This window comes from Colletotrichum gloeosporioides (genome assembly GCF_011800055.1).
Source record: "Colletotrichum gloeosporioides strain Lc1 chromosome Unknown consensus_117, whole genome shotgun sequence".
NCBI lineage: Eukaryota > Fungi > Ascomycota > Sordariomycetes > Glomerellales > Glomerellaceae > Colletotrichum > Colletotrichum gloeosporioides.
Window position 1 is genome coordinate 364573 of NW_025544762.1, and position 27646 is coordinate 392218.

At 51.7% G+C, this 27646-nt stretch overlaps 10 protein-coding genes across 10 annotated transcripts; 6 read left to right on the forward strand and 4 right to left on the reverse strand.

Annotated features, from left to right (window-relative positions):
- Window positions 1–498: 498 nt before the first annotated feature.
- GCG54_00009091 (UPF0676 protein) lies at window positions 499–1600 on the forward strand (the record flags this gene model as incomplete). Its single annotated transcript, XM_045409040.1, has 3 exons — window positions 499–663; window positions 720–893; window positions 935–1600. The coding sequence occupies 3 exons, from the start codon at window positions 499–501 to the stop codon at window positions 1598–1600; spliced, it is 1005 nt and encodes a 334-aa protein (XP_045256285.1).
- Window positions 1601–3202: 1602 nt separating this feature from the next.
- Window positions 3203–4720, forward strand: GCG54_00009092 (uncharacterized protein; the record flags this gene model as incomplete). Its single annotated transcript, XM_045409041.1, has 4 exons — window positions 3203–3331; window positions 3395–3542; window positions 3595–4264; window positions 4327–4720. The coding sequence occupies 4 exons, from the start codon at window positions 3203–3205 to the stop codon at window positions 4718–4720; spliced, it is 1341 nt and encodes a 446-aa protein (XP_045256286.1).
- Window positions 4721–5282: 562 nt separating this feature from the next.
- Window positions 5283–7733, forward strand: GCG54_00009093 (uncharacterized protein; the record flags this gene model as incomplete). Its single annotated transcript, XM_045409042.1, has 3 exons — window positions 5283–5523; window positions 5580–6628; window positions 6693–7733. 3 exons carry the CDS (start codon window positions 5283–5285, stop codon window positions 7731–7733), a joined length of 2331 nt encoding a protein of 776 aa, XP_045256287.1.
- Window positions 7734–7963: 230 nt separating this feature from the next.
- Window positions 7964–9481, reverse strand: GCG54_00009094 (FAD-dependent monooxygenase pyr5; the record flags this gene model as incomplete). Its single annotated transcript, XM_045409043.1, has 1 exon — window positions 7964–9481. The coding sequence occupies one exon, from the start codon at window positions 9479–9481 to the stop codon at window positions 7964–7966; it is 1518 nt and encodes a 505-aa protein (XP_045256288.1).
- A 1057-nt stretch (window positions 9482–10538) lies between these two features.
- On the reverse strand, window positions 10539–12289 carry GCG54_00009095 (Cytochrome P450 monooxygenase aflN; the record flags this gene model as incomplete). The annotated part of the gene is made up of 3 exons (XM_045409044.1): window positions 10539–11559; window positions 11611–12101; window positions 12155–12289. The coding sequence occupies 3 exons, from the start codon at window positions 12287–12289 to the stop codon at window positions 10539–10541; spliced, it is 1647 nt and encodes a 548-aa protein (XP_045256289.1).
- A 1067-nt stretch (window positions 12290–13356) lies between these two features.
- GCG54_00009096 (uncharacterized protein) lies at window positions 13357–15160 on the forward strand (the record flags this gene model as incomplete). Its single annotated transcript, XM_045409045.1, is given in 6 exon segments — window positions 13357–13783; window positions 13794–13907; window positions 13963–14321; window positions 14381–14774; window positions 14839–15059; window positions 15119–15160. The coding sequence occupies 6 exon segments, from the start codon at window positions 13357–13359 to the stop codon at window positions 15158–15160; spliced, it is 1557 nt and encodes a 518-aa protein (XP_045256290.1).
- Window positions 15161–15751: 591 nt separating this feature from the next.
- GCG54_00009097 (uncharacterized protein) lies at window positions 15752–18205 on the forward strand (the record flags this gene model as incomplete). The annotated part of the gene is made up of 1 exon (XM_045409046.1): window positions 15752–18205. One exon carries the CDS (start codon window positions 15752–15754, stop codon window positions 18203–18205), a length of 2454 nt encoding a protein of 817 aa, XP_045256291.1.
- Window positions 18206–18555: 350 nt separating this feature from the next.
- GCG54_00009098 (uncharacterized protein) lies at window positions 18556–21006 on the reverse strand (the record flags this gene model as incomplete). Its single annotated transcript, XM_045409047.1, has 2 exons — window positions 18556–20248; window positions 20300–21006. The coding sequence occupies 2 exons, from the start codon at window positions 21004–21006 to the stop codon at window positions 18556–18558; spliced, it is 2400 nt and encodes a 799-aa protein (XP_045256292.1).
- Window positions 21007–23877: 2871 nt separating this feature from the next.
- Window positions 23878–26236, forward strand: GCG54_00009099 (uncharacterized protein; the record flags this gene model as incomplete). Its single annotated transcript, XM_045409048.1, has 2 exons — window positions 23878–25118; window positions 25180–26236. The coding sequence occupies 2 exons, from the start codon at window positions 23878–23880 to the stop codon at window positions 26234–26236; spliced, it is 2298 nt and encodes a 765-aa protein (XP_045256293.1).
- A 1134-nt stretch (window positions 26237–27370) lies between these two features.
- On the reverse strand, window positions 27371–27619 carry GCG54_00009100 (uncharacterized protein; the record flags this gene model as incomplete). Its single annotated transcript, XM_045409049.1, has 1 exon — window positions 27371–27619. The coding sequence occupies one exon, from the start codon at window positions 27617–27619 to the stop codon at window positions 27371–27373; it is 249 nt and encodes an 82-aa protein (XP_045256294.1).
- Window positions 27620–27646: the final 27 nt, after the last annotated feature.

The window sequence follows — 27646 nt, forward strand, 5'->3', positions numbered from 1 at the left end:
CGGGGTCGGGTTCTCATGCCTGCTTCGGCGACAGCTGCTTGCCCCACATACCTGCCTACCCCTTTGGGAAGCGCATACATACACCGCTGCATCGGCTTCTCTTTCTCTTCTGGGGCCCATCTAGGCAATGCGATGCTCGTTCCGACGACGAAGTGAAACTCTACGGTATGTTTGCAGTAACTAGCTTCCAATTCCGTAATGTGCCTATTGTATGCTTGCCTTTTTTGAACTATTTCCATCTGATACCATGACTTGTCTGAAACGTCAAGATAGGACCAGACGAAGAGGATATTTGGCGGAAGAGGCGGTTGGCAGTAAGCTGAAAGTGATATTTAAGATGTCTGAGATCCGTCCATGAAGGCTGTTCAAACTTCAGATCAATCAGACAAACCATCAACCTATCATCATTCAACATCACCCTTCTCTATCACTTTACCTCTCTCACAGCTCAAACCTCTCGATCTACAACGCATATCTACTCTTCTATCAGCAGCAAACATGTCAGATAAGGGTGCCACTCTCGATATGTCCTTGTTCTTCGGAACTCCTGAAGAGAAGAGATATTTTTGCACGGAGCTCCTCCGCCTACTGAAGTTGAGGGGTGGCGTCAAGATCCAGAACCACAGCATTCCGGATGAAGATATTCACAAGCTCTTCGACATGGTAGGTTTATACTATCTGAGTGGGATTGTATCGGACTGACTTGGGAATACTTCTAGAGCCGCAAGTTCTTTGCTCTGCCTCTCGAGACCAAGATGGAGGCCAAGCATCCTCCTCAGGCCAACCCCAACCGTGGCTACAGCTTCATCGGCCAGGAGAATGTCGCCAACATTAGCGGCTATGAGAAGGGTCTTGGACCTGGAAAGACTCGCGATATCAAGGTCGGTCTACGAGTATCTCTTTATTTACACCAACGATCGCTCACACGCACCAGGAAACGCTCGACATGGGCAGTGCCCAAGATGACCTCGTCGACAACCTATGGATTCCCGAAGAGAGCCTTCCAGGTTTCCGCGGCTTCATGGAGTCCTTCTACGAGAAGGCCTTCAAGACGGAAATGCAGCTCCTCTCCGCCCTCGCCATCGCTCTCGGAGTTTCCGAGGACCACATGAAGACGCTCCACAACCGCGCCGAGAACGAGTTCCGTCTGCTCCACTACCCGGCCATCCCGGCCACAGAACTTGCCGACGGCACCGCCACCCGCATCGCCGAGCACACCGACTTCGGCACCATCACCATGCTCTTCCAAGACTCTGTTGGCGGTCTTCAAGTCGAGGACCAGACTCAGCCCGGTGTCTTCCGCAGTGTCGAGTCAGAGAAGCCTACAGATATCATCCTCAACATTGGCGATTCGCTTCAGCGCCTTACCAACGACACTTTCCGCGCGGCCTGCCACAGAGTCACTTACCCGCCTGCCATTAAGGCCGGAGACAACGTCGAGATTCCGGAGCGATACTCAATCGCCTACTTTGTCAAGCCTAACCGCCACGCGTCGCTGCTACCGTTGAAGGAGTTCATCACTGATGCGACGCCTTGTCGATACGAAGATGTTACTGCTTGGGAGTGGAACAATCGCAGAATCACTAAGCTGTTCGGTTAAGTCGGAATGTTGCTTGCATACTTTGGGCGTTGTGATTTTCCTTTTCTCTTTTCCATTTTCCGCCTGGGGAGTTTGAATGCAATTGAAATCTAGAATGAGACTGTAGCAAGCCAATCCAAGATTGTATACATTTTCAGCACGGAGAATTGACCAAAACATGGGATGACATGCATGCACCGGTGTCTTGGTCCAGTCTTTGGGTTGTGGGGCTTGTCCTGTGCTCCTCGGGATCGCCTGCCTCCCCTGAATTACTGCAAGGGGTCAAGCACGGTTCTGACTGAGGACCGAGGTCGCGACAAGTTCGAGATGATATCGCGGGGTCGCGGGCAGAATTTCGGGGCAATCACTGAATTTTATATGTGATTTGGAGTCTTCGATATCGTTGAAGGCCTTCTTAGGTGTCTCGGGCTCCGCGGGATCTCAAAGGGTCGCCGAGCAGCCGGACTACTCCGTTTACTATCAACAAGGCCGATGTGACAAGACGCACATCCATATATACCTCGAAATTGCACCTCTGTCAATTTGTCTTGCCGTGCAGGATTCCGAGCCGCTCGCATTTCACTCCGGACTGTTGGGAACACCGCGTCCAAGTCGTCACAGAGGCGGAAGTTGATTGCCCGCCTCAGCGCCCCGAGCCCCTGAGCTTCGACCGTGTCGTGCGCACTGACAGCCCAACTTCAACCCCTTTCCCTTTCTAGACAGCCCCAACGAGTTCGCGCTTTTTTGGCGAAATACGTTCATGATTCGACGTGTAGAGAGCTATGACCAATGAGGACATCCGAGATCCCCTCACTTGGTATGCTAGACATCTTAGCATGTCGCCATCCGTCAGCAGTGACGCGCTAAAATCGCCGGCGTTGATGCTAAGCAAGACTATTGTCAGCCTCGTTGCAGAGCCAATGCAGAAACATACTCCTAGGAATCATCAACCACGTGCGATTGTATCGCCCCATTTGAGTCGGCATTTGGGATCATGAAACCAAACATGGCTACAGTCTACACGTCGAAATATGGACGATGTCACGACAAGAAAACAAAGCCCGGTGGGATGCAGTTCAACGGCCCGATTGACGGATATCTCGTGTCTAAATGGAGGTCACTATGACTACAGGTCTGGTCTTCATATGCAGAAAGTTGATGATGTTCAGTACTCCGCGGCAGTTCGAAGGCAGGATCGCCCCTATCTCTCCGAGACAACCTGCCCACCGTTGACCGCGCCAGCAAGAGGACTGTGACAGGTGGACTCCTTTCCGCTTCACTGGCTCCCAGTCCGTGACACAATCTCCTTTCGCATTCAACCGCCTCTTCTGGATACAGCTCGGGTGTTCAACCGCCCCCAGTGTCGAACTGGGCTGGTGGCACCGCGCAGATCTCCATGTAAACGCGCCGCGCGTTTTGGACATACGCCAACAACCATGTGGACGTCCGTTCCCATCTCGCTTTCGTAATGTTGTTTTCTTAAATGGGATGGCAGTGCCACCAAACAGATGATCCTTCGTTCTGCTGTGGAAGCTTGCTGCTGCTCATTTGTTCTCTTCCTTCTGCTTCTCCCGATGCCCTCGCCATCTGGTGGTCAGCGGCTTTTCTTGTGCGTTTCAAGAAATGTTCACCAACGCCAGAAACCGTCAGTATGACCTCTTGGTGCTTCTGCTTTTGTCTTTGGTACATTTGACCTCTTCGTCTGAGACGACAAGCATCACCAGCTTAATTTCCCAAGTACCAAACTGCGCGGTAAGTCTGGAATGCTTCTGATGTTGGCGGTATCCGCGTGCTGACTGCGGTTCATGGGAAAAGCTGAGTTGCGTTACGGATGGACTTATCAAGGGGGGCTGCAAATTGACTTCAGTCCCCATCCTTACCGACTGTCTTTGCCCGAACATCGATCTCCAGGCATCTCTTTCTACTTGTGTCCAACAGAGTTGCTTCTTCACCGACCAGACTCGTAGGTATTCAATGAACAACCGAAGGATGGCATGAAGGTTGACCATGACCAGGTGCCGCACAGCTGCAGACTGACCTCTGCGTTGCGTATCCGAAGCCATCAAGAAGCAAGGAAGCGAAAGATGTTGCCATCGCCCTTTCCGTCATCACATTCCCGATCGTCGCATTGCGCTGCCTTGCCAGATGGCTCGTCACACGAAAAATGTGGTGGGATGACTACATGGTCATTATTGCCACGCTCCTGCTGGCCGTGATGGCTGGTGTACAGATCGCAGGCACTGAGCTGGGTTTCGGACTACACTACTGGAACGTGCAGCCTTCGAACAGCGTCACGCTCATTCAGCTATTTTACGCCGGGCAGCAACTTTACATCCTTGTCCAGCTTTTCGCCAAGATATCCATCCTGCTGCTATTCGATCGACTGTTCTCATCATCTCGCTGGTTCCACAACACGATCCGATGGTTCATTCTGTTCTTGGTTCTGCACGGAGTCATCTACATGTTTCTCATCATATTCGAGTGCACACCGATCTCATCGATCTGGGACCTCAGCAACCCCGACCGCACCTGCAAGGACATCACGGCGATTGTGTACAGCGGAGCAGCCTTCAGTATTGTTGAAGATTTTGGAATCCTCTTGCTCCCAGTGCCCGAATTGCTCAAACTGCAACTCAGCACGAAGAAGAAAGTTGGACTGGGTCTCATCTTCAGCTTAGGATCATTGTGAGTCTTCATCTTTTCATCCCTTCAATATGGCTAGTTTCTTTTACTAACACGGTCCGCAGTGCTTGCATAACAAGCATGGTGAGACTAAAGTTTCTCATCAAATTCTCGGCGACCTACGACGTCACTTGGGATAATGTTGACGTGGTCATCTGGTCTCTGATTGAGGTGTTTTGTGCTATCCTGTGCGCGAGCCTCCCTGCTCTGCGACCACTTCTGAAAACCATAAGTACGAAGATCTCCAGGAAGGGAACTAGTGAGGCGGCTCCGCTGAGACGATCGATTTACTACAGGAAACAACACTTCGAAGAGATCACTGGAACTACTCGATCAACCGGAACCGAGCTTTCACTGTCGCCAGTCGATACAAGTATTGGCGATGAAATAGCGAGAGAACTCGACTGGTGGGACAGGCTTAGTCTCAAGGGCAGTCTTGGCCCTTCAAATAAAGTATGAGCGTTTGAGTTTTGTTTTTTGCAGGTTCTAGAAATATCCCTGGCTTTGGTTGGTGAACGTGACTGGATGAGATTTCGATGTGGCATGCAAGTTGCGAGTCGGATTGGTTCCCTCTTCGCCTGGTGGCTGGACCATTGCACCCGCAGTTGAATTTATCATGTTCACGTATCCTCTCCCATGACATTCACATGACCATGAGTGTGTCAGCGTGCTCGCCATCAAGTCCCAGATTGAGTGACATATGAGCAACATCTAATTCGACGTCTAAAAACGAAAGTGGATCCATCGTCATGCTCGTCGCGGAGGCCTTCCCAGCTTGACTCACAACGGGGCGATAACTGTCAGATAACCATATCATGCATTTCCCCATGCGATGCGGGGTAAATAATTCGGTCCTCGATTGGCTTGCCTTATCAGCTTCAACCTTGTCAGGGACCAAGCTGTCGTGGCCGAAAATACGCAACTTGTCTAAAACAGACCTCTGCCCGCTTAGGATAGAGATCCCGAACCCTTCCTGTTTTGCTCATTCTCCATATTCTACGATATTCCATCCGACGCAAACATGAAAGGTCCCAAAACCAAGAACTCGCACACTTTCGAGGGTTGCAAGACGTGCAGGAGGCGTCATTTGAAGTGCGATCAGACATTGCCGAGGTGTAAAAGATGTAAGCTGGCTGGACTTTCCTGTGACTTTAGGCCGGCTCTGCGGTGGTTTGTCAGTACGGGACCAGACGCAGGCAGTGCATCTGCCCAGAACGCAGATGAGAACAATGGACAATTCTCAAGACGACACCTATTCAGTGGTGAGTCATGACTCATCTTGATGGACTGAGGGGACTGCCAAATGACAAATTCTTAGAATCGTCAAGGAAGTCGATGAGCTCCGCCATGGTGGCCGATATGCCGTCGACAATTACGTCGGCACTCAATAAAATCGACGAGAAAGCAAGGAATACGGAATCACACGCCGAGGAAGTTGCTGTGGGACCTTTTGGGGTGTTCTCGTTCTCGTCAGTTCAAGAGGGCGCTCCCAGTGTCGAAAACACAGCAATGACATCCCCGACGGCAACCACATGCAGATCAGCATCAATCGCAGAAGCTTCATTTGTGTCCCCCATTACTACCATGTCTTCTTCTATGCCCACTTACTGTGATGAGACGGAACCCCAAATGGATACAGGCGACGTTGCCTCGGTCAACAATGCAGACTCGGTGGACGATAGCGCTGGCATGTCTAATGCGTTGGACGAGCTCTTCTCGACATCACTGGACTTCTTGCAATGGGGAGACCTGTTCACGTGGGACACCGAAGTGGTAGGACTTGAGTCAGGCCCTTTGCCCATGAGCAGTATTGAAAGCCATGAATTGGCTGACCACCCATCGGGAGTGTGGAGTACTGGAAACACCGGAGATCTTCATGGTCACAGCGGGAATGCCGTTCCTGATGGAACTGACGCGGATCTGGAAGGCATGGCTTGGCCCGAGGTAGACTGGGTCGTCGACGCTCCAGCGCTGCTCAAACACTTCAATGAAGAGGTCATCAACCAGATGGGTTCGCTACCGATCAACGAAAAGTCCGGTTGGAGAATTCTCAACGTACCCTCCGCCATTCTCACTCTGAGCCACATTACCATGTTTGGCGTGGATAAAAAGGAAATCAGGCACGCGAGTCTGGCAAATCTTTATGGCCTACTCGCCGTGTCAGCGTTCCATCTGTCCCTCAATCCCGGTGCCTTTCCGGCGTTAATCAGACCTGGGGACTACTGGCACTTCCTTTCGGACCGGACATATGAGGCCGCCAAGATACACCTGAAAATCAGTCTTGAGAGCGAAATCGGTCGAAATTCTCCCAGTAAGGCCAAGTATAAGGAGCAGCTCATGGCCGTAGGAGCAGTACTAGCGAGCGCCGTAAGTATTCGTCAAGCAAGCACGTGCTCATGGATTTTTGATTGACAGTAGAATGTCCTTCCAGTTATTGTCCGGCAATGAGGCCGAGTCGCACAAATATCTCGTGGAGATGGAACGATTGATCCGAGTCAGAGGCTTAACCAAGCCAAAGCTCTCCCGCCGGGCCCGCCTGTTTCACAACATCTATGCTTGGATGAGGATTGTCTCTGAGAGTACGAAGGTGCTCCACGACGAAAGCCAGATCACACTCAAGCCGCTGAAACTGGCCAGTACGGGACTGAACACACCGGACGACAACGATTCGGGAACATCGAGGTCTCGACAAGCAGGCTCTTTACACAATATCAATCCCGATAGCACTCTGGATAGCTTCCTACACTTGGAGCAGTTTCAGTTACAGTCCGATTCAGACAGCCGCGGTCGTCGACATGACGATACCCGAGACATACACCTAGTCAGCTCACTCAACTGTCGTGAGGACATGCACATGCGGATATACGGCGTTCCAGAAACCTGGCTTCGGCTTGTGTCGCAGGTCACCCGGCTGGCCAATGTCATGGATAGGCTGTCACCGTCTCAGGGTAAATCAGATGCGGAGACCTTGGCATCGCTGCAGCCCAAGGCAGCATATCTTGAGGAAGCTGTGTGCTCCTTCAAAGCTCGGTATCAATCTGCAGCTCAGACAGAGTCCAATCAAAGCCGGCCTCACATCCACATGGCACGCGCTCTCAGCGCGGCCCTAGTGATTTTCTTCTATCGACGGATCCGGAACATTCATCCGATGATGCTCCAAGACAGCGTGAATCAGGTGATGGACTCCCTGCACAGGTTTGATGAGGCTTTGCAAAAGCATGGATTGGTCGGACCCGGAACTGCTTGGCCGGCTTTCATCGCCGGGGCAGAAGCGACAGGGGCTGAGCACCGCAAGAATTTCGAGGCTTGGCTTAGTAGAGCGAATGGGAAGTCTGGATGGAAGGGCTACGGTGTTTCTAAGGATGTATTGAAAGAGGTCTGGAGGCAGCGGGATGCGGCTGGAGGCGTGAGAGGATCACCGACATGGGTCGATGTTTGCAGGCAGATGCGCCGATGGCCACTTCTGTGCTGATCCGTAACTAATACTACGATGGCTTTGCCGTAATCTGGTTCAAGTTTGCTCATTTGAGAAACTCCTATATATGGATCTATTGTTTCTAGGAATGAACTTGAATGTGCTTCTCTATGTTCTGATGGAAAGCTTGAAAGGAAACCGAAAACCCCACCATCTAATCAGGGTATGAAAACTTGCTTGACCATTCTAACGGTCTGAAAAACGCTCGACATGTGTTCTCAAAAAGCTTACTGCCTGAAGCTCGCCACCTTCTCAAAAACCCGGGACATCAACATCGATCCACCGAGCCCGTTCTCGCTGCGCAGCACCTTCGCCAAGATGAACGCAGTGAGAGCCGCGACAGGAATCGTAGCCACAACACCGGCCTTGTTGATACTGAGCGACTTCTCTTCGGGTGTCTTCTCGTCAGAATACGGCCAGTTGTGAGCGGCCTTGGGCGGATCGATGCTCAGCAGGCGGAGGCCGCCAGAGATCTGCCGGCTGTAGTAGTCGACGTACTTGTCCAGCGGCATCAGAGGCAGCATGTACTTGTGCAGCATTCTCAGCTTCCACGACTCCCAAGCGGAGCTGCGCATGGCGTCCTGGCAGCTCTCAACCATATCGACAAGGCGGTCGACGCGCTGCTTCTCGAGGGCGACAAAGGCCTTGCTCAGGCTTGCCAGAGGCCACGAGGCCGAGTTGCTGCTCTGGGGACCCAACAGGTTCTGCTCCTGAAGTTGGTTGACAAGCGCGGCGCAGGACTCGATGCAGCTGTTGCCACCTTGGCCGACCAGGGGGTTGAACTTGTGCGCGGCATCGCCGAGGATGACGATGCGGCCGTAGTGCCATCTTCGCATCACGAAGTGCGGCAGAGCGGTGACGCCGCTGTAGAGCAAGTTCTTCTGGACCTGGCCGAACTTTAACCCGTTGTCGGCGACTGTGCTATCCGCGCCTCGCGCAAACTCGCGGACCTTGTCCTCGTCGTCGAATCGAGGGATGTCGTTGATGGGACACTTGCGCTGCCCGTCAGGCAGCTTCCAGAACCAGAACACGAAGACCTCAGCCCCAGGACCTCCCATACAGCCTGCGACTGTTCCGTGGCCGCTCGCACCCATGACCTCTCCGGCGTCGATGCCCTCGGTAGGCTTGGCAGTGCCAAAGATGCAGGCATGCTCGCACGGGATGTCCTGCCTGTCGCGCGCCGGGATAGCGGCGGAATCGTTCGAGGCGTCGGCGTTTCTCCACATTTCCCGGCGGATGGTGCTGCGCACGCCGTCTGCGCCGACGACGATCTGACCCTGGAACACGGAGCCGTCTTCCGTGTACACCGTGGCCCCATTCTCTCGGGTCTCAACACGCTTGACCTTCTTGTTGACGAAGAAGCGGTTCTTCTCCTTGATGTGCTTGTACATGACGCAAAGCAGCTCGTAGCGCTCCATGAACATGCTCGGGTAGCCGTGGCGCTCGGTGATGAGCTGTCGCGTCTTCCTCGTCATGATGCGCTTGCCGGTGGTCATGTCTCTGACGATCATGGAGTTCACTGGTTGCGCTTTGGCGAGGATATCCTCGAAGAGACCGAGCTGGTCGAGAATGCGCAGGCCATTGGGAAACAGGCCGATGCTGGCGCCGACATTGGGAGTGACGGAGTCGTATGCCTCGAGCAGGATGTAGTCAACTCCGCTATGTTGGAGCATCAGGGAAAGTGCGAGGCCGGTGATGCCACCGCCGACAATGATGACTTGGCGCTTCTTGTCTTGGGTCGCCATGGTGTTGATGTTGTTTTGTGATTGCTAGTTGATTTGGTGTGATATGAAAGAAGGATTCTGATGTTGACCGCTATGGCAAGGAAAGGCGCTAATGATGATGAGAAGGAGCAACTCAAAAAGGGCAAGAACACCTGAAAAAACCAAAGTTCTTATATGAAGATGATACGCTACCGTCAGATGTCAACAAGGATGTTCACTTAATCAAGGTAGTAAATGAGCGGACACGATGCCGTCCGCATTGCGAAGATCGTAGGAATTAGGAAACAAGATCGTCTTCTGCGGAAAATTCAAGGGCCCCGAATGCAACTCCAGCCCTGGACACGCAAGACACAGAGGCTTCTCCACTGCGCATTTAATCAGGCCGTGCAACGCCTGTTCCATCATGCTCGGCTCGGCCCCGTTGTGGCCACTGAAAGACCCCAGATGTTGCGATTGATGGAGCTTGACCGCTTGGCTGGTGGGTATGAACGTCGCGGTGCGACCCCTGTCTCACGCAAACTCGCTATCAACACAAACGGCACGCGCCATTCGTGTGCTCGCAATCGACTGCTACCAGTTGCTTATTTTGCCTTGTCAGCTTACGGCCGATCCCGAACATAAGTCCGATTTGATGCTATCAGATCAAGCCGGTACGGCTTCCGCATGGTGGGATCGAAAGTGTCGTTGATTGAGGAACACGTACGTTTGTGTCTGGGCTGGAGATGGCTTATATCCGAAAGGTGGGTTTCTTCCGCACCAGAGGTCGAGTTCTCCTGATGCTCGTGGGTTTCTTCCATTGAGTTTGAATTTCGGTTTTACGACTCGGACGCACAGATAAACCCAAAAGTCCGTCAATCATTCTAAATTTGTCCGAGTACTGGCACATTCCCACATCAAACTTCAGGATCTCTTTTATAGATCAGAGAGAACTGTATGTCTTGCCTTCATGTCACCATGGATCCGGGCCATCTCGCGCCAGCGACTCAAACTCCTTCATAAGACAGAGTCTTTGGCCCAAACTTCCAACCCTTAAAGGCGATGAAGGCTTGGATTTGATTTTCTAAATGGCTGTATCTGTCTATCGCTTTCGCAGCTCAACTCTGACAGGAAACTCATCAGCGGGATGCCCACCGCCTCCCCCCTTGACGGCTTGGTACATCCTGTCGCCATTGATAGTCCTCACTCCACGCTTAGAATGCATCTGATCCCACTCACCATAAGCAGGCGTGATGCTGAACTCCCGCACAGTCATTACCAACGCCACCCGCAACTCGAGTAACGCCAGCGTCTGCCCGATGCAGTTTCGCGGCCCCCATTCGAACGGCCGCCAGGCTGCTTTGGGGGGATGCAAAGGATCTTCAGGCCCAACGAGCCAACGTTCGGGGATACAGAGTTCGGGGTCTTTCCAGTACTTTGGGTTGTGATGGATAGCGAGCGGAAGAGTCCAGACGTTGCAGCCTTCGGTCGGATGAATTTTACCGTCTTCGTCAACAATGTTCAGGTCGGGGCGTCCCTGTCGCAGGGCACCTGCTGGCGGTAGTATCCGCAGTACCTCTTTGATGAAGGCCATGGTGTATGGAAGTTTATTAAGGAGTTGAGGATCTGCCTGGATCTTGTCCTTGGACTGTGATGGCTTGGAACCAAAAACCTCGTTGTGCTCGGCTATTACTCGTGACAGGACTTCTGGATTTTTGGCGAGGAGGTAGTAGGAGTACAGAAGGGTGCTGCTAGTGGTGTCGTGTCCAGCAAGAAGGAAGAGACGCACTTGCGGAGTGATGATGTTTTTGAGAGTCTCGTTTGTGCTGTTGATGTTCTTCTCGCCGACATCCTTGAGATACTCATCTATAAACAGCGACGCTATAGACTTTGACCTCGTCGAACCAGTCTGAGACTGGGCCGAGCGCTTCGAAAGATGGTCATCCAACTCGGCATGGATGTATCGATCAACCTGCTTGCCGTTGTACCACAACACAAACGGTCGTATCGTAAACAGCTTGGTCAACGGATGCAAAGGTTCTGTGAAGGAAGTCCACATGATTTGCTTGCGCAGAGATGTGGCCAGTGGGTGGTCTATCAGTTGATGGCGTAGGCGGGAGTCCCTGGACCGATAGGTGAGTGAGCTGAGTCTCAATCATGACGAGTATACTCACAATACTACAGAGCCAATGACATCAAATGTCATCCTCAGAGTTAAGTCCTCTAGCTGGAAAACCTCGCTCAAGCCCTCGGAGCATCGATCAAACAGTTTCTGCCGAAACACGGCAACCTCGTCTGCGATGGCGGGAGCTAGGCCCATCATGTACCCTGGGCTGAAGCCTGGGTTAAACAACCGCCGCCATCGCTTCCACTCATCCCCATCCATCGTCAACAGACTTCGGCCGCCGGTGATTTGCTCGAGGGGGTTGATGATGTCAGCGCCCTTGGCGAGGGGCAGGCTTTCGAGCTGAGCCGCGGCATCGGCATCGGATATGACCATGACAGTTCCGCTGAATGGCCAGAGACTGATGTAAAAGATGCCCTTCGGATAGTCTTTTGAGATGTACCACATGATGTTGTGGATGATGGAGTCAGACGGCAGCAGTCGCATGACTTTGCCGAGCACCAGAAAGTGGCCCGCTAGGAACGAAAACTTAGGCATTGGCTGTATCGTAATTTAGACATTGTTCGGAAAGTAGGAATTTGATGATATCGTACCAGGTCTGCTCTCTGCATCTTCCATATCTTCTCCCGTGCTGCATACAGCTTTGTGAGGAAGTAGAGGAATCCCGTGATGACGACCGCAAAGACCGCTGCCCAGACATGGCTGCCATCCGCAATGATGCGCGGCATCGTGAAAACGCATAAACGAATGAGCACAAACAGCAATCCTGGACCTCTATGCTGTGGACGGACGGTGGATGCGGACGCGGGTGCTTATCATGAACGTCGTCTCCCCCACGATCGGGAAGTACGGGGAAGACGCGGCGGGCCGAGCGGGCTGATGTCTACTGAAAGTTAGACGCACCAGGCGGCTGGTTTTGATTGAAAAGGCTCTGATTGGTTGCTGAAGACGCGAAAGTGGCATGTCTTACCAAGGTGCCAGCGAAGGAGGGGTTGTTGATTTGAGTTCGTAGGCTTGCTGTCAGCGGCGATCCGTTTTAGGAAAGCGCTTCATGTGTGGCTTATCAAGGTGTCATCTCCTTCAACGGCACTCATGGCCGCGCTGGAATTTAGTTGCGTAGCTATGTTCAGGCTTCACTTCGTCTAGACTCGTCCACGGGTTGTCTCTTTCGACACTGGCGAAGAAAGCTCATTTCGCTTAGCATAAGCCCAGTGAAGGTGGCATTTGCGCCACCAACACAGATAATCATCCCTGGATTGCAGGCGTTTCTTTTTCCTGCCAACACACACCCTTTCGTTTTCCCTTATCACAGCGGCGGGTCATTGTTCCGTCATTCCAGTCTTCTACCAGCCACGAGCATTGAAAAGACAGCAACTCCACCACAGATTTCGCATTCGTGACACCGGAAAATAGTTCGTTATCATCTATGACAAGGGCTGTGCGCCGAAGGGATAGCGACTGGCTCATTGTCAACGGAACTTTATCCCGTACATATACGCTTGTCGATCAGTTCCATTCCAACGCTGCGGCTGCGGCACAGCGAAATCCACCTTCCTTCTTGGCTAAAGTGACGTGGGCAGGCAACGTATGCGGTCATTGCTTTGCCGCCCACCAAAAACACTTTCGCGACTCCGACGACTCAAAATCGCGGACGTAAAACGACCTCAATCTCAAAGTCTTGTGAACTGCATGCGAATTTTGGTTGATTTTGTGAAGCATTTCTGAGTCTCTTTAAGCTTGCTTTCCTTCCACAGGTCAACACACAGCCCTTTACGGCTCTCGACAAGATTGCGAGATGGCGCGGGAGACATCCCCTCTGCTCGAAAATGCGGACCCGATTGAAGCGGAGACTTCACCGGAGACTCCTCTGTTATCGGCAAGTGGGGAAGATGCAGCGAAACACCCACGATACCCGAGTGCAATACTGATCGCTTTCGCCATATGCTTCCTGGCGGATGCTGGGGCCTCGCTCCTGGGTGTCCCCGAAGTACGCGCTTTCGAAATGGCAGTCTGTAGAGACTACTACGTGGAGCACGACCCAACGGTCATCGGGGAGCCTCCCTGGTCTTACGTGGATGAGAGCCTTTGCAAGTTGAGAGGGATCCAGACGAGAATGGCGTATCTTCGGGCCACGAAAGGACTCATCATGACTATCCCAGGTAAAGAATGCGGCCCGATGTGCCTGAGCCCCAGATTTTCAGAACAGACTTTAACAATCGAGGGTAATTTCAGGCATTCTTCTTACCTTTCCATACGGATATCTCTCGGACAGAGTTGGCCGCAAGCTTGTGGTCTTTCTTTCATTATTCGGTCAGATCCTGGAGATGTTCGCAACTATCGGGATTCGTGAGCATGATTGCATCCTCACAGATGCCAGAACCAGTCAACTAAGTAGCTACAGTGTACTTCCACCGTACTTTCTCGACAAACATGGTCCTTCTGACACCAATTTTCCGCATCATCGGTGGCGGCAATCGCGTCTTGGTCGCCAGTCTAAGCTCAATCGTCGTGGATACTGTTCCGCCTAGTATGCGGCCAACGCTTTTCTATGTCACTGGGGCGGGTTTGCTCATTACCGAAACTGTGATGGTCCCCATTGGTTCTCAGTTGCTGCTGAAGGACTTGTGGTTAGCCTTCAAAGTCGCCATGCCTATACTTCTCGCGTCGTTGGTGCTAGTTGGCGTTCTGCCTGAAACTCATGATCCCAAGCATAGTTCTGGTGATGGAACCGACGATTTGTCTGTGGACAGCTCGGATACGGTACATGATTGGCGTTTGCCCCACGACTCCCTGTTTAATAAACGCTGACTTGATGACAGAACAAACCATTTCTACACATGCTTCTGAGAAGAGGGGCCAACAATGTCAAGAAAGCTGGGCAAGGTCTCAGGGGCCTTCCCAAGGGAGCAAAGGTCACACTGTCGATCATCTTTATATCTAAATTTGCGAGAGAATGCTCGAGCCTGTTCGTTCAATACGCATCCAAGGTATTACACTGGCCCATCGCCAACGCTGGATATGTCATATCAGTCAAGAGCTTCATCTCTCTCGTGCTACTGATTTTACTCGCCGGTATGTCGACAGCTGCCAGTCGCCGGGGCGAAGCCGCAACCTTGCTCCTGAACAGGCGAGTGGTCATCTTGAGCCTGGCGATGCTAGCGTTGGGAGCGGTACTTGTCGGTCTCAGCATAAATGCGGCGACTCTAGTCGTGGGTCAGTCCTAATTCCTCCCATCATCGTAATGTAGTACAGATTTCTAAAGTGTCTCTTCGCTCAGGTTCGGTATTTGAATCTACAGGATACGGAATCGGCCAGGCTCTCCAAGGCACATTGGCTTCCTTCGCAAACCCTTCGTCAACAGGAGAGCTCTTCGCCGGGGCTGCACTGATCGAGCTACTCGCCGGGTTATCGGGTACCTTTGCATTCGCTGGCCTATTTGACCTGGGTCTTCAGTCCAGGTTTCCCAGAGGAGTTGGATTGCCCTACTTCGTGGCGGCAGTAAGTATCGAATGACAAACCAGGCCTTCTTCCAGTGATTTCTGACCACCCATCTCTAGATACTTTACGCTATAGCCGTCATTGAGTCATTGTCCCTGTAATTAGCTCATTGGTGGGGACCGACATGAAGGACTCTACATGTATCGATGGTTTTATTGTGCGCAATTTTTGAGATTTTCTACAGAGGCCGAGCTTGCCGAGAAAAGGAAAACCACGCATTGTTGAACAGAGTCAGTAAGGGCTACAAGGATCTGGATCATTGAGACGTTAAGTGGATGGCAGTGAAGACAACATAGATATTGCGATATCTCGTGACCCCATCCCGCCGCAAGGGCCGTTCAATTACCGGTAATTCCCAAGCGCGGCAAAGAAGACAACGGTTCATCTCACTCTCGACGAATTGGGTGATCGAGGAGGGGGAGAGGGGTCAGGAATCAAAGTTCAAACTAGAGCGCGGTTTCGCTAAGCTAAATTCAAGGTTGCAATTCAAGTCATCCTTTCCATGTTGATCATGTCGGCAATTGCGCGTCTTCGTAATCGCCCGAAATGTCCGTGTCACCTGTCTACTAAGTGATTGGAAATCTCTAGTTCTTTCCATCCCACTTCTAATTAGATGGAAGCAACATGAGCAATCGTGACCCATCCGAACACCCAACAGCCCACACTGTTTAGTTCTCAACTCACACATAATCATGTTTTGGTCCTCTCAAGTCATCGCAGCAGTGGCACTCTCTGGGGTCTCAGCCGCAGACCTCACCCCGGGCCCCTTGACACAACATGTCAACATCTTCACGGGAACGGCACAGAACGACGACCCTGGCAACGTGTTTGCCGGCGCAGCCACGCCTTTCGGAATGGCAAAGGTCACCGTACAAGTAGCCGGCTATGCTCCAGCGGGATATGTGTCTGTCTCGACTGAACTGACACGAGGCGTATCGCCGTTGCACGATTCCGGTACTGGTAGCTCCGCGGGCAGCTATGGCAACTTTTGCATCATGCCCGTTGTTTGCAAGGAATTTCTGGATTGCCCGAGACTCGAGCAGCCACGATCTCAGAGGAGAGTGGGCGACGGTAACAATGATACGGGATTCCCTGGATATTTCAGCACCCCGCTTGCCAATGGGGTGCGGATCGAGCTCGCATCAACTCAGGTGGCGTCTCTCGAGAGGTACACCTTTCCAGAGGGGTCAGTACCAACACTGGTTCTGGACTGGACCGACGATTCTCAGCACTCTTTCTTGTATGGAGAGATGCATGCCGATTGGAAAGCACAGCGCTTGATAATGAATGGAACGTATCGAAGCAGCTTCGGTCCCAGCCAGTTCACGTCTACTGCCTTCCAATGTGTTGACCTGTCCGTTGCTGGTACGATCACAGACCATGCGTTCTTCGGAGGCAATGCGAATGGTATGGATGCCATCCGTGCCAACTTGGATCGGTGGGTTCTACCTCCTATAGCCCAACGTCTCGGCCGACCGGACTTCGAACAGCCAACACAGGCCGGCGCTATCGTCCGCTTCAAGCCTTCGTCGGACCAGAAGGGTTCCATCATTGTCCGTCGCGGTGTTTCTTATACTTCAACAGACGTTGCATGCAAGAATATGAAGCGAGAACTACCAGACACCGACTTCAATAAGGTAGTAGCAGCAAGTAACGCAATGTGGGAAGACAAGCTGGGCCGCATCGTCTTGTCCGACGACACAACAGATCCCATCAGAATGTTGTTCTACACCTCCTTTTACCGGACATTCCTCTCGCCTAACAATGCGACCGGCAACGCGCCGCCTCCATATACTGATTCGTCCCATCCTTATTTCGATGGGCTGTACTGTTCCTGGGACACGTACCGAACTCTATTTCCCCTGATGGCGCTGACCTCTCCGAGAGAGATGGCCCAAATCGTTGATACCTACATCGACGGATATCGCAAGGAAGGATGGTTGCCCGAATGCAGAGCCAACAACGTAAAAGGATATGTTCAGGGAGGCAACAACGGCGTTCCCATTGTGGCGGACTTTATCGTCAAATACGCGGACCAAGCCGACAAATTGGGACTCAAGATGGACGACTTCTGGAAGGCGCTGAAGCATGACGTCGATGAAGCGCCACCAAACTGGGACTATGAGGGCCGTCGCATAGAGACCTACAACAAAATTGGCTACATTGCTTACGACTACTTAGACACCACCTCTGTGGGTCAAAGATCACGAGAAGCAAGTCGTGGGCTCGAGTACGCGTTTGGCGACTTTGCCGTTGGTATGGCAGCACGGGCGCTAAAGCAGCCTGACTCAGTTTCAGATCCGTACTTCAAGCGTAGTCTGTCATATCGCAACAACTTCAACCCCAATCTCCAGTCGGACGGCTTTTCCAACTTCGTGGCCCGAAGGTTTGAGAACGGCACCTTTGCTCCCTCGAATCCTACCGACTGTTCCCCGCGTGATAGCAACTCAACGCGTCCCTGCAGCACGCAAGCTACCAATACGTTCGGTATCTATGAAAGTTCCAGCTGGGAATACAGCTTTTACGCCCCTCACGATGTCAAGGGGCTTGTTGATCTTTTGGGGGGCAACAAGACTTTCGAAGATCGCTTACACCACTTCTTCGACGCGGGGTACTACCTCCCCGGCAACGAACCAAGCTTCCAGACACCATCGTTGTTTCATCATATTGGAAAACCTGCCGAGTCAGTCCAACAGGTTCGACGGATCGTGTACGACAATTTCAATCTGACCCGTGGTGGCTTGCCTGGAAATGATGACAACGCGGCTATGGCCAGTCTTCTGACATGGTATCTACTGGGCTTCTATCCAGTGCCTGCTTCCGGGGAGATGCTGGTGCTTTCGCCCTTTATGCCAGGGTATAAAGTGCAGAATGAACTGATGGGAACGGTCAATGTGAAGGTCACAGGGTTCGACCCGGCGAGTCTGGCACGCAACATACCTTCAGGCGCCCGAGCCTATGTCGATACTGTCAAGCTTGATGGTGTGGCTAAGGGTAGATGCCGCGTCGACTTCAAGCAGTTTTTCGCTGTCAAAGAAGTTGAATTTGTAATGGTAAATGCAAAGAAGGATGGATGCGATGGTCAGGAGCCTAGCAGCGTCAGCACCGGTGGCTTTCCCCTGATGTTGTCAGCAGTAGGGAGATGAAGGGTGTAGATTATCAAAACTTATGTCTCAACAACCTTCAAATATGAGAATTAGCCTAATAAGCACATGTGCAGGAACGCAGCGACATGGGCTTCTCACACGACTCTCACCCCTGAACGAACGAGGGATAGCTATAAGGAGCCATGATAATGAAAATGATATATGCGAGTGCAGTTGCTAAGAAACAGAATACAAAAAGCTAATGTTTGGATGTGCCAAGCAAATCGCCGACCCATGAACAGTAACTCGAAAGCCTTGCGACACGATTTCCTCCCAAAATTGGTGCCCAAGCCGCGAATACTTGACCGACATAACCAAGGAAAGCTTTGCCTTACACAAACCACCCATGTCTATCCTCCCGTTGGCCGGCCGTGTGTATAATTCTGCCAAGCCGCAACATCAGTCATGTCGGCTGGAAACAGGATCCGCTGCATCTCATCAACATCTTCTTCGTCCAACAAGTCCATATAAGTCAAATCGGGGATCTGATTGTATTGGGGAGCTTGCTGCCCTGACCAAGGAATCGCGTCCGGATAACTGCGAGCATAGTCCGAGTAGTCTGCCATTGACGCCGACGAAATACTGCTGCTGTGAAAGGCGGAAGATGCGCTGGCCATATCCCCGGTATTGACCATCTCCAGTGACTCGCCTTCGCTGGGTGTCACTGCTGCAGCCACCGGTATTGTTTCCTCGGCCCAAGCCTTCGCGATAGCCCCTAGGCCCCGTCCCAAGATATGGCGGAGAAAATTGTCAACATCGTCAACGTTGGTTTCATTCCACGCGACAACAGCACCGCTTTCCACCAGAGTTCGTCGCAGGATCTCGGGTCCGCGGGCTGTCACATACTCTTGGTACGCTAAGGCGCTGTCGGAGAGGCTTGGGTCGATGTATGCTGAGGATGGCCGGGGGGCGTCGGGGAAAAGGGTTTTGAAGATTGCGTGCCACTGTTCATCTTCTGAATGCTGTCTGTTTGCTCGTCTGTTGAGCTCTTGTTGTTGCGCTACACTGACCCCCTCGGGCTTCGGCCTTGTTCCCCTCTCGCAGTTCCTCTGGATAGTATGTTCATCTCTAACTGTCTCACGAGCGAAGACTTCGTTGCAGACTGGGCAGTATATCGGTAGGTAATGCCGTCTTTTCAGGTGCTGTTTGACGTCACGGATTCTGCTTAGCTTCCTACCACAGCAACTTCCGTACACCCGACGGTCCTTCTTGAAGTACGGACAGGCCAGGGTCTTGTTGTCCGCATCATCCTCGTTGTTTTTCTTTCGCTTACGGTCTCCGTTCTGCTCAGCCTCGTCATCGTCGTCGTCACCGTTGTCATCAGGAAGGCTCCCTCGACCAGGCTGTTTTCGAGGTCGTTTGTTTTGCCGGCCGCCACTGAGCGGGACGGATGATGCCGCGGTCCCATTGCCTGGCCCAGGACTCCTCTCCGTCCAAGCACGAAAGTGCCGTAGGATGATGCGCAAGACCACAGGCGCAATGCTGGAGAGAACTGGATTGTGTGTCACCCCTGGAGGCTCGTCTAGGACCTCTGCAGCCCATGCGCGTGCAGACTCTGTCGTTTCTGTCACTGAGCCATAAGTCCACTCCGATTCTTCTATGGATTGGCCACCCGGTGACGGAAGACGTAAATGACTTCGCTCGCCAGCGGATCCGATTGGGAGGTTCTGTCCCCGGCCCCGAGGCTGCGGGGGCATGGGGTTCAATACATCTCTCGTCTCGGGATGCGTTTTTGTAGCAGCTGAGTGTGAGACGTCGGTCTTTTGAGCATGAGCTACTAGGTCTGTGGTCTGAAGTCCACGACGCGCCCCGGCGTCTGCTTTGCGGTCGCGGTTAAGGCCCACCCTTGAAAGGGACCCCTGTGTGTCGCTAGATCCCGGTTCTACCGCGAGAGACTCATTCTTGTCATGCTGTAGAGTACTCGCCTTCGACGGCTCAACAACATCTCGATGATGAACCGGCTGTGTAGTGTTTTCGCGAGTTGGTGAGGGGTCAGTCTTGTTCGGCGCGTTCTTGGCAGAGACACTGTCACGCAACTCAGCCCTAGTAACATGTTAGTGAGTCCGCATCTGAGCTAACAATATCTATACGTACCGGAGGTAGGTTTCTGCCTGTAACTGAAGAGGCGAAATAATTGAATCCACAGCATTCTGCAAGAATGATGGATCTCGAGAGTCAAGTTCAATTATATCGCCATTCTTTTCCGCTCTGAACTGCTGGTGAATGCAGGCCTTGACAGCATTCTCGAAAGGCTCTCCAAACTGGTTGCGGATTCTCTGAGAGTCAAACAGCGCTTTAGCTGTGATCAAATCCAAAGACTCAGAGTCGACTTCATTGTTGTCCACTATTTCATCATCGCCTGCATCTTCACAGCGTATTTCGGAGACCGTCTTCCCGAACGCAAGTTCAATAAGGCAAAGGCCGAGTTTTGCAAGGATGGGCTCAGGAGAAAGGATGGACCAGACCGATGATGTCGATGACTGTGCCCCCTTGGTTGTAATGGAGGATCCAAAACGTCGGCGGAAAAGTAAGGGTCGCCCTGAACGATGCGAAATCGTGTCAGTCGCAATTGCCCAGTTGTCCCAGTTCCAAGAGTCGTCAATCCAAGGGGTGAGCGATAGCTGGATCACAGCAAAACTGAGCTGTAAGGCCAGCTCTATCCGCCGTTTCCAGTCGAGATCAGCACGCTGTAAACGCATCCACCCTTGTAAGGGTAGAATTGGCCTTGCTTCCTGCTCTACTAGTAGGGCTTTGAATGAGCAGGCCTTGTCTTCTATGGAGCCACCTTCCTTGGGTTGCATGATGACCTTAAGTGGCTTTGCGTTGTCTGCCGTATTCAATTGCTCGAGAGCAGGGTTTGTGGTGAAGGCAGGACAGCGAACATAGATGATATGGGGATCATGACAGCGACATTTGTATTTGTCATTGAGCAGGTTGAAGGTGGTTGTTGCCCGCCGTGATGCGTTGTTGAGGCACTGGCAGAAATGAGTCGCATATGGTGCATGACATGCTTGGGACAGTAAAGTCTGCCCGTACAATGTTCGGGAGGCTAGGATCCGATTTGTGTCGGAAACATCTTCCAGCTGCATTTGAAGCCGTGTTCTGGCATTCGCATTTTGCCCTGTTCCAAAGTCCAAGAACTTTCCACGGATCTTGTCTAATACCTCCTATATATCGGTAAGTGAATGAAGAGAAGATTTGTTTCGACTGCATTCATCGAAGCAGTTCACAGAAAAGACTCATACCTTTCCTCTACCGGCATTAACAAGATCAACCTTAAGCGTATGGAGCTGCCTGGTCAGAATTTCCAAGTCGTCCAGGATTTTCGATGCAATGTTTACATCGAGCCTTGTCTCTGGTTGTTGTATCTGGATACTCTCGTCATGGGATGTAGATGAAGACAATAGCCGTTGTAATCTTTCTGAAGTCTGATGGAATACAGTTCTTTCGGTGGCGACACCCCGCTTCAATCCGCTCGATTCACGATCAGGCTCTGCGATCTTATAGTTATCGACAGCCTCGGTGACACCGGGAAATATCTCCCATACCCCGCCGATGGCGTTCTGGCATGACATGTTGACGGGCCGGCAGAGAAACAAATTGAGAAGTGAAGTCGCAAGATCGCATCCGTCATTAGACGTGGGATATTTCGGGGTAAAAAGGAGAAGCAGATGGCCCAAGGACTATTCATTTTCTGAGACCACCACCGTATCTCACTGAGAAAGCTTTGGGGTGAATGGGATGGACCAAGTGTAGAGAAGACAGGATGACTCGGTGTGGGAAAAGTACCATACATACCAAGAGCTTGTCATCCAACCGATGTGCGGGGCAAAACTGCACTTTCGCCTTGTCAATGGCTCTGCTTACTGCCTGCAGCATGCTTATCAAGTTATCACAATAAATTCATTGGTCGCCAACGCCAAGACTGGTCTGGTGACCTGTGCCACACCCTCCCATTCACTCGCCTTGCTCTCCGAACACTCACATGAGGTTTGGGGGGCGACGCGGGGGTCGTGGCCGGCTCATCGACAAGCGAGGATTTCCTCAGTTATCAAACCAAGTACATCTTTCGGGACCATCTGACAGCCGCGAAGATTTCTCCCTGTTTAGAACTTGGAAACTGCGAAATTCTTTGTCCATTCAAGTCCTTGTTGCACTTCTTATTGTTTACCGTCCAGATACGTGCTGAACATGCCTACGACAACGGTCACAGAGATCAAGGCCCAAAGAAAACATGTGGCCCGCACCTTCAGATCAAGAGGCCCCATAGCCGCCAAATTTGAAGACTGCCAGCAGTTGTTTGCGCAGGTATCAGATGCTCTTCAAAATACTCGAATCCATCATCTCGTCGATAGGTGTTGGCGGAGATTAAACATCTGGGACGATGACAGCGGCGCGTCCTCCCGGAATCTTGATTATGCTTTGAAAAGCTCACCATCGCTCCGCAAGCAAGTAATCAATCTTCTGCGTGAGCTACGTCAAACGCTTGAAATCATTCGGGGTAAGTCAAGGCATAGAAATCGTCAAATACCTCTATTTCTTCCGACAGACCTTCTAACGACGTGAAAGTGATCGTGGCCGAGCCGCTCGAGGGGCCGAAACCCGAACAAACATCCGAACCTGTCTCGTCTAGATTACCAGACGGCTTCAACACCGCAGTATTGCCTGTTGAGGCGTTTCAAGATGACCCCGAGGCTGATTCGAATTTTGGTCTTGGCCCAAGGCTTCAAGAGGCCCTTGACATCATCGAAAGTCTGGTGCATCTCCTACCTACTCTTCGAAATCCTTTCGAGGAATCGGTGCCCTCAGACGCAACACTTTACAGTTTCGAATACTGTTCACTTGATTCTTATAGGGAAGAAGCTCAAGAGCTATTCCCGCGTGCCGATCCAAGTCTCCTGGAGCGCTTGGTTCAAGCCCAGTGGCTTGCTAGACGTACGCTTCCGAGCGCACGCGATATCCCAGCGATCACGATAGACCCCAGCAATGCGGCTTCCACTTCACGAGCCTTGGTGCGTCGTGAGGTTTGGCCTTCACACCGGAAGACACCGACGATTCATAATGCGAATGACACCGAGTCCGATAAAGCAACTTCCACGGTACGCTCACATGTCGATACAGTAATGTCGCGAACCGCAAGAGTGGCGGGCAACTCCGTCACGTCATTCGAATGGTCGTCGCAGTCTCAGCCAATACGTCGTTCAACCGTACCAAGCCCCCCGGTTGACCTCGAGAAGCTTGGTGCTGATCATTTCGATTGCCCTTATTGCCATTGCGCACTACCACTCGCCGTTGGGGTTGGCATGAGCCATAGTGATTGGGAAACACACTTCTACCAGGACGTGAAGCCTTACATCTGCACATTCGGGGGGTGTCATGCCTCAGGCGTCTCGTTTGCGTCACGGCAGGAATGGTTTCGTCACGAACTAGACTTTCACCGCAGTGTGTCACTTTGGAAGTGTGGGTTCTGCAGAACGGAATTTGGCGATGCAAGCGCGTTCCAGAATCACTTGCAGTCAACCCACGTCAACTTACCCCTACCACAGAAGCTTGACACACTAATACGTGCCTGTCAACGGTTTTCACACAACATCTATAGCTCTTTGGAATGTGCTTTTTGCCGCGGAATTTGCAGAAACCTCGACGAACTCGAAACCCATCTTGGGAACCACATGGAGGCCTTCGCAATTGCGGTTGCCCATGAGTACAAGCCTTCGGTCGATACTTACGCAGAAGACAAGGAGAATCGTGAAATGATGATCATGGAGTTTGTCTCAGATCAGGCTTTGGAAGGCAAGGGCTATAACCTTGAGATTCAACCCCTTTCGATTGCGGAAGGTGTAGATTCTATCGACGCCAACCACTTGATCCAAGTCGCCGACTCCGTAACCGACGATGAAGACCGGGGGCAAGTGCCCAGAAGCACAGGCGGAAATTGGAAAATCAACAAATTTCTGGATCGTCAACGGGAAACAGCCAGGACCAATACCGTCAAGCACAATTTGCCCGCACAGTATGAGAACTTCGCAGGCAGAGACGAGGATCTCAGTCGCATCCATGATTCATTATCTTCACAAAGCCGAGTATGCGTTCTTACCGGTGTGTCAGGTATTGGAAAAACTGCTACGGCGGTGGAGTATGCTTATCGCCTGGGCGTCGAGTACTCCTATGTCTTTTGGGTCGAGGCTGAGTCCCCGGGACTACTTGCAGATAAGTATGCTTCGATAGCCGATGCTCTCAACCCCGGCCGCGACAGCTCTCAAGACGATGATAATCTCATTTTCCGCGTGAGGGAGACCCTATCAGCTTTGGACAAAGACTGGTTGTTGATATTTGACAACGTCGTTGCTTGGACCGATATCAGCCCTTACGTCGCGAAGGCCTTGACGTCTAGTCGAGGCTCTGTGCTTATCACTACTCGAGAAAATCCTCTCCAATCCGCTCCAACATGGCTTCATCAACGCCGGTTTCAGTTAGGACCCTTGTCAACCGAGCACGGACGCGAGTTCCTTCTCACGTCAATCTATCCACGCATGCGCAAAGAGGATCTCGAAAACGACGAAGATTATGCTCTTGCAGCGAAGACTGTCAACATACTGGGAGGTCTCCCCTTAGCAATCAGTATGGTCGTCGGATATGTCAAAGAGTCTCGTTGCACTCTGAGCGATTTTCTTGAAATGTGGGAAGAGAAAGAGTTGAGAAGCAGGAAGCCAAACACCACGAGCATGGCCAGCGCGTACATCGACACCGTCGACTCGCTGTGGGATATAGGCATTCGTGAGGTTCCAAGTAACAGTCGAAAGTTACTCAACATTCTCGCCTTTTTGAACCCTGACCGAATACCAAAGAGCCTGCTCGTTGACGACCACGAGGAGGACTATCTTGATTTGCTGCATGCTTCCGAATCACTGAGGTTAGTTCTACTATAAGAAACTTGAATGATGAAAGCAATGTACTGATCCTTATACTTTCAGCTACAATCGAATGATCACCAAGCTGAAGAGTCGAAGGCTTATCACTATCAAAGAGGCACCTGGCGCAGAAACTGAATACACAATTCATCGACTACTGAAGCAGAAGATCATGGGCGACATGGATGACTATAGCATCGCTGACGCATTCCGTATGACATTCCGTCTCATACGTAAACGGTTTCCCCGGGCAAACCCCCAGCAGGTTCCAAATCCGACAAACTGGACAGTTTGTCAGGAGTACATGCCCCACATCGACAGCTGCCATCAGGTCTTTGCGAAGGAGCGGAAGCGAATACAGCGTCTCTCAGCTGTGAAGTCCCTCGAGGTAGCTGAGCTCTTCTACGACGCTGGATTTCACATCTGGTCGAGACGCGGCACGCTCTACGACGGACTTGAACTTCTGGAGACAGCGATCAGTCTGCTCGACGAGATCAACTTCGATCGTGACTCAAAACTACGTGCCGATATCAACTGCATTCTCGGCCTTTTGTTGCTCGAGTTGAGTTGTGAAGATCGCCTCAGAGGCACCGACCGTCTGTTGGAAGCCCGCCGCATCCGCAAGGTCATCTACGAGCAGAACCCTGAGGATCACGACACCGATGTGCTGCGCATGAATGCCAATTCAGACTACGCTCTTTGCCTCTTGAACTATCATAGGTTTGACGAGGCTGGTGATGAAATGGTGAAATGTTTTGAACGCTACCAAGTCTGGGGACGAGAGGATGAAAATCCATTTGAGAATTCGAAGTATTATGGCAACTACAGCATTGTACTTATGTTCCAGGGAAAGATGGAAGAGGCCATTGGGTCAGTGCGTAAGTGTCTCGATCTTACTGAGCGGTTCTCCGGGAAAAAGGCTCAATGGTACCGCCGATTGTTCCTACTGGCAAGTATCTATCTCCAGAAGGGCGAGCTTCAAACCGCGCTCGAGTACCACCTTGAGATTCTTAAGGCTAGGTTGGAGATCGATGGCAAACACGACGCCAACTTCATCCTCAGTCTTTATGCGGTTGCGTCAATGTATCATCACTTGGACAAAGTGGATGACGCCATGTAAGTGCTATATCACATACGCATTCTGTAACTTGGAAGTTTTCAGAAAGCTAACTTCATCCTTCAACATTTTAGTACTTACATGGAACAATGCGTCGAATGTGCGAGAGATTCGAGATGGTCGATCGTAGGTCTCGCCAGAGCAGAATACCACCTCGCAACGCTTTACGAGATACGGGGAGTTGAGCACAAAGAGGCGAAGGCTCTGAGAGCTACGTCAAGAGAGGTGCTGGAACAGAACAAACGTTTTGCGGAACAATGTGTGCAAGATTCAGGCGATGAGCTTATGATATTTGATGATCTTCAACCCACGCTGCTCGGGCGCTACACAGGGACGTCGCTTCTCAAGCAGTTACAGACCCATCTTCAACGCCAAGAGCAGACATCATAGCATACTGCGTGCTGACTGCAACGGGTGGGATGAATGCAGTCAGATCTCTGGATTCTGGGAGGATGGATTGTTTCCTCAAGAATTTCGCTTGTTGTGTCTGTCTCCTTTTCTTCTGTAAGGTGTTTATAGCCAGATTCTTCGTCGCACGCTCTACCTGTTGCGCTACTTCAGAACGCCTCTCGTTAGTTGAGCTTGTTGAATAAGAGCCCGTTCTACTATGTCTATCTAGTGCGTCGACGTCTATTACCTATTTTCACCTTCACCAGTCGACATACATTGAGTTCCAGCGGCATATCAGAAAAAGTCCAGTTAATTCTGTGTTCCCGCTTATAGCATTTATGGCATCCATTGACCGATATCAGTCACTCCTGATTGATATGACCTTTTGGAATGGGTTCATTGTGATCAACAACACTCCTCTACCCATGGCGATCCCTGCAAGAGAGCCCTGAAGGAGAATGCTCTGCTATGTGGCTCAAACTGGGGCGAATCCAACCAACAACTGACAACGACGCCAAGGTCGTAAATCATGTAAACGTAGATGAGCAATCTTTTTTCAGCTGTGCAGCTGGCGGGAAAACAGTTCTAGTGCCCAGGCTAACTGTTCACCCATAACGTATGTAAGGTCTGGGATTTTACGCGAGCGGTCTGGAGGAGCGGCGCATTGTGAGCTACCGTTCTCAATCAAGTCGGAGATCCAAAGACTCGGCGTCAAGGATTGGGCATGTCTTACAAAAACAGCGGGTGTCATGCAGCCATTGAACCCTCGCTATAGCAAACTTTTGTTTTCCTGTCATAATGGGCAACTAAATCCCTCTCAGCTGCGAAGTTTGGATCGTCGGGCTCCGCCCCGTAGTGAGTCTTCCACGGCTGAGACAAGTGCTTCGAGCTCTCTGTGGCAGCGAGAGCCCAAGCTGGCAGAGACGGGGGCTTTTTGCTGGATGCTGCCGAGGACTGCGATGAGTTGCCGCTGATCTGTTCCGGGAGTTCTTGCATCGTGGATGATCACGAGAAACGTAAGAA